Below are 9241 nucleotides of genomic sequence, written 5' to 3'. Positions count from 1 at the left end.
TTTTGCAGGATAGATTTTAATTTTGTATTCCATTTCTTTAACCCCATTGTCAAGCCTCTAGTTCAAATAAGGTCTCTAGGCAGGAATACTGTTTTAAACTGGCAAGGAAATGCACGTTTCAGTGATTCCAGGCATAGTACTTACTATTGGCGATTCATTAACAGGAACCATGCAAACAGCCGCTCCAGGTGGGCAATTGACATCTTCAATAGGATTGAGCGGCTCACAAATGTTGATGTAGAAGTCTGGAGAAACATCTGTTATATCTTCATCCACAAATGCCTCATAATACCCAGTGCGATGGATCAGAGGAGATAAGTCTATAACGGAACTGCCATTCAAAACTGAGCACTTCACCTATGAGAAAGTACATTTTATTGCTCTTATTCTTTCATTACTTGCTTTGATTTATTGAAAAACATCCTGTTCTCCATAGGGCCAGAAGTGTGTCTGCATTTAAAAGCTTCAAATTTAAGTAAAGCAGCATTTGTTGTAATTTTTATTTGTCTATAGATACTAAGAACCTACAAGCTGCATATGAAAAACCTCAATCATGTAAACATTCTTAAGGAATAGAGTCCATATCAGAACAATACCAAGACATAAAGCTCTGGCATGCACACTCCAGTATACATAATCACTATGTCTTCATAAGATCAGTAGATCCTACAGTTCCTTCCTCTCCCCACCTTCCAAACATCATCTCCAATAAACAAGTTTGGTTATAACAATGTAAAGTTACTGCAGTGCAAGTTGATGGCTTAAACACTGCATTTCCTCAGAACCTATTTCATGCATTCTTAAGGCGCATAAGCTTACTGACAGCCTACCTAGAATTTGGGAAGTCTACTCTTATTTAGATATTAGATAAGAAGCAACTAAAAGTTACCATTTCATTTCAGGACAAATCATCATCATTGCTACCTAGCTATCACCACACTAGGGTCACTGTGGATACACTGTGAAAAGTGATCGGAAATGCACAAATTATCACTGAACAGAGTTAGCAGGCTAGAAAACACAATGTTTTTAAGGCACCGTTGATTTGTATTGCAGCATGGTACATACTACTGAAGAGGAAACCTGAGCTATGTGTAGCAGAACTCTTGGAAAAGGAGGGGACGCGTGACAGTTCCTCTTGGGGAAAGGAAAACTGGAAAATGTTTTTCCTAAGTGGAAGTGAGAGCTGTGGTAGTACTGAGACAGTGATGAGGAAGAAAACCAACTTGTCACAGAGAATGATGGTCACACTAGAAGTAATCAAGGCAGCGAAAAGAATGATTAGGCGTATTCACAAAAGGTAATGTTCAGGTGTTAAGAAGAGATCTGAATTCACCCTGTAGCTCATTTAGCTTTCTATTCCTATTGCTGGCTTTTACTCTGTGCACCCACTGCTGGTAACAATTTAACTAGCTAAAATTAACTGAAGTAAGACTAGCTCAAAGTGTTATCTGGAACACCAATTCATCTAGAGTTGACCAAATCACGTTATTACAGCATGTGTTATACAGCAGAGGCAGATCCTAAATTCATGCTATCAAGGTTATCAGTTCTTGCACTGAGCAAACTGATCATACACTTGCCTGGCCTCTAGCCACTCGCCTAGAAACAGACTATCCCCACACACAGAGATGCTGTCCCATCCTCAGCTCAACCTAAGCTCTGTTGGCCTATTGCATTGGAGGATCTTAACCATCAATTCCCAAGAAGATGCCCTATGGCTTCCATTTGAGCTGTACAGAAAAGCGGCTGAGTAGTTCCACAGAGGGGTTATTCAGAAGCGTTAAAGTATTGTCTTGGCTCGCCACGCGGAATAGAAGTTTGCCAAGTATTGTTCACCCCTGCTGAAAAAGTCAGTAAGAAAAGTATTTGAGAACTTCTATATGAACTTGGGTTCTACACTACAGGAAGAGACCTTTCCCTCAAGGAATTTAAAACATACACTGCTATTATGCCTAAACACACACCCCCACCCCCCCCAAGAAATTTAGTCCCACAAGTGTTTTCCATAGAAGTAATTCTTACCTCTTCCTCACAAGCCAAGGAAGTATGCCAAGAGAAGTAACTAGTGCATGTCTGCTCATCAAAAGACAGAAAAACAGGGCGGCTGTCATCTCCCACGTCAGACTTGCATACAAAGCTAAAATAGCTTTTATGCTTCAGATCAGGGTCTGCAGGGCAAGGATCTCCATTTTCATAGACCAGCTTTAACACCTGATCTTCGTAAGTTAAAGTTTTACTCAGTTTTCCAGCATTAATTGGTTTTGGACCACCAGTGATGCAGACAGCTGAAGTAAAAAAGAGAAGTTAACAAAACAGATAAAGTCTGATGTAACTGCCCTTCAAAATTGCACCTTACAACATGAACAGCAGGTAGCTTAAGATTTTATTCTCACTTTAATTTTCCTACAAAAGATAGGCTTTTTCACACCATCCGGAGTTGCCATTAAATCAATCCAGTATTTTCTTCTAACTACACAAAAATAATCTTTAATTCACAAGCAATACTCCTATTTTAGCATTTAAGGTGCTTAAATATTATCTCATTTCAGTTTGACAGAAGAGCTAGCAATTCAACCTCCTAGTAAGCAGCTTAAAATACAAGTTCACTAACTTCTACTATGTTTCAGAAGCATCCAAAACAGAACAGAAAGCTCAAAAGAGGGTTGGCAAGGGTTTGAAGCACAGACACAAGGCTCAGTGCAGATGCATTACAGCAATACATCACCATAGAGCAAATTTTTTGCTCAGCTCGCTCTAGCTGGAAGCTTTTAACTTCTTTCTTTTCACAACAGCCAAGAGGTGCAGTAGAAGCATCTACACTCCTACCCTCATGCCCAAAAGAATACCCACCCATTCAGACCTAAAGGGATTGGACTGGAAGTGAGGCCATGGAAGTTTAGGAATGGAGTTTGATAGGAATACATCGCTTCATTTCCTAAAACAGTTTTAGGATCTTTTCCTAGCCAATTCAGCCACACAGCCGTCCTCTTCACTCCTTCCACATTCGCAGTAAAACCCATCACTCGCATTTTACTGTAAACTTGAGCATAAGTATTTCTTTTGGGTACTCTGTAGTCAGTGACTACAGTATCAGAGAGGATAAGATGCTTACCAGCTCCATTAGCACACGAACTTTTAGCTTCAGCGCAAACATTCAACTCAATTTTTCTGTTGTGTGAATCATTGATGGTATAGCCAGACTCTCGCTTTAGCGATGTCAAATCAAAGAGGTGGCCTGTAGGCAGATCAGGGAGTAATTAAATCTTTTTTTTCAGATTCAAAATCAAGACATTTCTTTGTATTAAAAGCTTTCAGTAACTCAACTTAGTAGGACGGGTCAACCAGCCTCTACTTGCCTGCTAGCTTAGAAAGTTACAGTTACTAATTCATATTAATAATTAGAAGTAAAACTAGTTTCAGAACTATAGACTACTTATATTCCAAGGGACATTGCAGTACCTTACAAGATACTTCTACCCACCAATAAGCTCATTAATCACCATCCAGAATCACACTGCCCTTTTTCTAATGAAGCCCCTCAAGAACACAAACATGGTACTGCTGCTTCCAGCAGCCACTTCCACATACAAAATCCTGAGGCCTCCTCCTTACCTGTTGCAGGATTGGTTACCCGGCAGTCATTTTGCACATTGCTTTTAAGAGGACACGCAGCAGCAGTGAACCATAAGAAGGTATATTCACAGTCTTCAATGGCTGTTATAAGTTCTGGCTTCGATTCCTAAATATGAAACAGTGGAGAGAGCAACATCTCTTCAGAGCGATACTGTAAGATTTCATGCCACAAGGTTATCCCTGAAGCCTGCAGCTGAGCTCAATTTAAATGCCAGTCTTAGGACTTAACAGATCATTGTGGTCCACTGGATTAACCCAAGGACAGAGTATTTAACTGTGACTACTTCAAATACACAACAGTACAGAATCATTACCAGGAGCAATGAAATTGATGAGAGGAGAACTAAAGGCAGCCTAGCTAGACAACAGAAAATCCAAAAGGCAAGGGCAAGACATTTCATCAAACAAAAGAGTACTTAATGGCAAGGCATACAGATGTGCAAGAGTTAAGAACTATGCAGCCAATAGCATTATTTACTACTTGAAACACTTCCCAACCTGCAATACAGTAATCTTCAAGACACAAACAATTTTAAGTGATTACAGTTCATGAAATCTGTGCTAGCAGATTGGACAAAAAGATCTCTTAAAAACTGCTAAGCATCTGAAGTTCAAGTACTTATAAGCCAGCCTGCTTACAAGACTGGCTCCCATCCAACTACATACAATTAGGGAACAGGTAAGGACTGCCCACCATTCTCCATACACACACAGTGGTATGAACAACTTCTGAAAACATAAAACCCTTCCAGAAGGAGCCCACTTACAATTTTGCTTTCGTCACACTTGAGGCGCAATATAGTTGTTTTCTTGCGAATTTTGTCTGGACACTGCTCCCCATTAATATATTTCAGAATAGAAATACCATTTTCCCACCGGGGACCATCAGCCACTTCCCCAAGACTTGTACATTTTGCACCCTCCATGAGGGAGGCAGCAGCATCAGAAGGACAGGAACCTACACAGATGAACAAAAACTGCATTATTACTCCAAATGTTATTAAGGCTTACTTGCCCGGAATAAAACTCCACTACTCTACTTTCAGGTATGTCGTGGCTAATCTATCTCCAAGCCACTGTCCAAACCATACTCACTAGGGTGTTTTTTTCCCCAAAATCACAAGTAGCAGCAACCATCTCACTTCACTCAAGGTCATGCAGAAAATAGTGGCAGCTACTACTGGGGAAGTAGGCTACTACACAGAGTGAAAGGCCAGAGTCTGTTACTCAGTCTTCCACTGCACAAAGCGTGGAGTCTGTCAGAAGATGCCATAGAGAAAATTCTGAAGTTAACATCTTGTGCCAAAAGATTATTTTAGTCTTAAGAGCTATAGCAGACTTTGGATAAGGATAGAAGAGCTAGGGCACTGAAGTTATCAAGAGAAGATAAGAGCTGCTAGCAAATCTCATCTGCCAAGCAGATGGAAGTCAGGCCCACAATCTACCCCTCCTTCTGGTGCTGAAATTACACCATCTCCACACACTTTGCTTTGTGATTTTTTCACTCTGAACAACCAGCAGTACTGTCCTACCACCTGCCTCCCCTAGCTACAGTGAGAATGTATTTTATTTTGCTCTTACTTGCAGCACCATATGGTACTAAGGGCTTGCAGACATTAATATAGTATTTCTCTGCAGAAGCAGACAGAGCAATTGCTTCCCAATTCTCTCTATGCCGTGTCAGAGATGAAAAGTCATAGAAGTTTCCTTCATCATCCCTGTAAGAAAGGCAAAGGATTCAAATTAAGAGGCATTTAAAAAAAAAAAAAATCAAGTAATCATAAGTTACAGTTCTTGTTACTGCAATAACTTTTAACCTAGTAACTCTATAATCAGAGTATCATGCTGGAAAAGAAATCTACACCAGACTCATTGCTCCCTACAAACTTCAAATTCAGTCGAGATACATCACTGCACCAGCCATCCCCACAGTAACTGTCCACATGCACGCAGCCTTCAGCCAATGCAAGAGTAATTCTGACTTTTCATTGAAGCACGCAGGCTTTTAGTGCATGGCAAGAAAATGCACAGTTACGGTGGATTGTTTTATCTCATGATGCCAGATGTTAAAACTCTGGGCCAATTATTAGCCACATTTGAGCCCACTTATCAAATCTTAATGAGCTAATACTTGGTTGTGACAGAAATAGATGACATTTTTCCTGGAGCTTTGTTTGGTCAAAGTTCCAGACAGCAGTCATGTTCTTGTTTAAAATTAGCTATAGTTAAATAATAACTAGATGCTTGGAACAACCTAACGTACTCAGAGTTCAAACATCATTAACTGCATATCCAACAGTTCACTTTGATACTAAGCTTATTCCCCAGAAGAAGCTCAAATAAAGTATTTTTCTTCAGTGAAAATAGTTTTAGGAAGTACAAATTGCAAAAGTTACTTAAAATACACTGCATTGGCATTGAATGCCACATTAGCTGATTACTGACCAAGTCAAAACACAATAGCTAAAGTGGCAGTATTGCACTGAGTTGCAATAAGGCTGTATTTGTGGAAAGAACTTACTTAAAGGAGCACTCAGTAGATTTAACAGGTGGGCAAGCATACTGAGTATGCCATTCAAACATGTAGGTACAGTCTGGAGTTTCTTTCAAAAATACAGGCTGAAAGAACAAAATACAAAAGGAATTTATCTTCTCATTTAGATACACTGAAGCCACTAAAATGTCTCAGTGTTGCTTCACGAAGATCCAGGAACTTGTATTTATATATTATCTTAGAGCCACACTATGCCTCTCACCCGCTGAAAGCGTGGCTTCACCCAAAACCACATGCACATTTCTGATGCAAGGGCATCCATTAGGAGCTTCTGCCTCCTCCATGAAATAAGGGGAAGAGCAAAAGTGACTCTAGGCACCATTGTTTAAGAACAGGAAGGAAAGCACAACTACAGAGAGAGAGAGATTAAAAGCAAGTAACCAGCTTATTTTGGTCTAGCCATGTAACACCTGGTTTCCTGTAGATTCATCCTTCTACCTTCTATTTCTTACAAAGAAACAGCTGTTATTTCTGGGAAAACACCCCTTCCTAAGATCTCCAAGAGCTTTGTTAACAGCAGGCGTCCCTTAAAGGAACAACATGCCCTGACCTTCCTGGGGCATGACAAAAGGTACCTTCCATAAAAAGAAAATTCAAAACATTCCTCATTTTTTTATTATGTCACAGGACCTTTCAGTCCTGTGCCTAATCTGTAAACGATCAAGCAGTCCTTGAAGGAAGCTGGTTCATTTTCTTTGCTTTACCCTTCCACACATTAGGAAGAAGGCAACTCTGGAAGACAGCACGTACAGGAAGCATACGTTTTGAAACTAACCTCAGATGTAGTCTTGTCACAATAGAATAATATGGCAGTTGATCGTTCGTATATTTTATGACATTTTTCTCCACTGGTGTAATTAATCATTATTAAGCCATTTTTGAAAGTCAGTTTTTCTGTAAGCAAGCCTAGAAGCAAAGAGTTGAGAAAAATAAACAGCTAATCCAGTAAATGCATATGACTGCAGTAATGCCTCTGGCAACAGGGTTACATAGACAACAGTAACAGGCACAAAGCACTGATAGAAAGACCTCAACCTTCCTCTAAAACCCGTGACCTAGTTATTGAATGAGTACTATTCCAGTACGGTACGGTTGATCTCATTCCTAATGATATGTCAAGACAACTATATACATGACATTTTATTTGCACATGACACAAAAGTGGTAGGGTGCTTTATCTCTTAAGACGTACAAGATTAGCTAGAACCCCTCTTGTATCACACAGCAGCTTCAATTACACCCTGGTTAATCTTTCCGTTCTCCAACTTCCTTCCGATCAAGTGCTATACCTGCTACTTTTCTGAAAGTATTGTCCATCTTCTTTACTTGACACGAAGACACAGTGTGAGCCTCAGTTTTGCAAGGTTCTGTTATTTCTCCACAAACTCTGAAGTAGTAGTCATACTCATCTGTACTCACTTTTATGTCTTTATTGGAAAGTGGCTTCAGGTTATAAACATGACCATACCTTGGATCTTTCACCTGGCAATCCTCTCCTTTAAAGAAAAGTTAAAGATTTAAAATACAATTTAGTATCTACGAGCCACGCAAATTACACTTAGGACAATTAAGGCTTACTGGCACAAATAAGGCCACAAAAATGACAAGCTAGCACCTCAGGGTAGCAACAGTGAATCATAGAATTGTTTAGGTTGGAAAAGACCTTTAAGATCATCAAGTCCAACCGTTAACCTAACACTGCTGTCCCACCACTAAACCAAGTCCCTAAGCACCTCGTCTACACATCTTTTAAATACCTCTAGGGATGGGGACTCAATCACTTCCCTGGCCAGCCATTCCAATGCCTGACAACCCTTTCATTGAAAAAATTTTTCCTAATGTCTAACCTAAACCTGCCCTGGCACAACTTCAGACCATTTCCCCTGAAGAACCATTTTAGTGCAGCTAAGCAGCTCGGTTCAGGAAATCACCACTATCTAGAACTATGAGACTAAGCTACAAAAGGAATATTTCTTTTGTAACTGCCACTAAAGCAAGATGCAAAGTCACACTGTAATTCAGAGTGGCCTCACAGGTTCTTCCTTTAGCCATGCTGAAGGTTAAAAACAGAACCAGAGTTGCTAAGTCCAGCACTTGCTTAATTATCTGGAAAGAACAGCGAGGTCACAAGGCCAAAGCTAAAGTTGTCATAGGTGTCAGTCTTGTATCTTCTTTTAACAGCTATGAAGTTTGCCATGTTAGGAAATAACTGATCATAGGAAGTGTTAGCTACAGCTTACAGGTCTACCAAGATGTATACAGAAAAGGTTTGGGGAACTTCCAGTTTCATGAGTCTAATCTGATGTTTATCTACTGATAAACATCAGTAACTTTGCTGTTGACCGAGTCCTCAGTTTTAAAGGGACGCTTTGTTCAATATTCTGAAACTTTTAAAAAAAAAAAAAAAAAAACCAAAAAAAAAAACCCCACCACATCAGATTGAGGGGAGCATAATAATCACGTGGTACAATCATCCAACAAGTTGGTACCAAGTTAAAGACATCACATCAGTTTCCCTCGCTTCAAAAACATAACACTCTTGTCACCAATGTCCTACACAGTAATTGTGTGCTACAGAGCAGTAGCTTGTAAACATTCTTCTCATGCCACATGAGATCACTGGCAGTTTCAATAATGTCTAGGACTGTTGCGACAGATCCTTTGCAGGAAGTCTGGATGCTTTATAAGGCATTATCTACAAGTTGCAAAACAAAGCCTGCAAGGGCAGAGAAGATACCTGCACACACCTAAAAGCCAACCAAGTACTAGAATTAGAACACGTGAGTCCTTCTTGCATATCCTGGAGTTAACTGTAAACTCTGATACTCTCCCCACTGGCTTCTCCCCCACTGTCTAACAAGGGTCAAGTTTACAGTAAAGCTTCCAGTCTTCAGTGGGAAACAGGGAATGATTTGACAAGTATAGGATCAACTGCATTCTCATGAAACTTAATGCTTTTTTAAGATTTACAAGACACTAGCAAGTCTGCCTGTGATTTAACAAGGTAGTACTACGATTTGCCAGAGACAGCATTATTACTTTATCTTCTTT

The 9241-nt window shown here is 39.9% G+C and overlaps 1 protein-coding gene across 2 annotated transcripts in view; it reads right to left on the bottom strand.

Moving 5' to 3' along the window:
* The window catches only part of IGF2R (insulin like growth factor 2 receptor), a 60599-nt gene that overhangs the window by 13043 nt on the left and 38315 nt on the right, over window positions 1-9241 (bottom strand). For both annotated transcript variants that reach the window (XM_035892753.1, XM_035892751.1), the window contains 9 exons: window positions 7480-7686; window positions 6966-7096; window positions 6158-6255; window positions 5218-5354; window positions 4404-4594; window positions 3616-3742; window positions 3116-3238; window positions 2026-2288; window positions 145-357 (listed from right to left, as the gene is read on the bottom strand). In XM_035892753.1, coding sequence (XP_035748646.1) covers window positions 145-357; window positions 2026-2288; window positions 3116-3238; window positions 3616-3742; window positions 4404-4594; window positions 5218-5354; window positions 6158-6255; window positions 6966-7096; window positions 7480-7686 — 1490 coding nt within the window. The remainder of the gene's footprint in view (window positions 1-144; window positions 358-2025; window positions 2289-3115; window positions 3239-3615; window positions 3743-4403; window positions 4595-5217; window positions 5355-6157; window positions 6256-6965; window positions 7097-7479; window positions 7687-9241) is intronic.

The sequence above is a fragment of the Egretta garzetta genome, unplaced genomic scaffold (genome assembly GCF_000687185.1).
Source record: "Egretta garzetta isolate BGI_Z169 unplaced genomic scaffold, ASM68718v1 scaffold744, whole genome shotgun sequence".
Classification (NCBI taxonomy): Eukaryota; Metazoa; Chordata; class Aves; order Pelecaniformes; family Ardeidae; genus Egretta; species Egretta garzetta.
This window is presented reverse-complemented; position numbering and strand designations above follow the sequence as displayed.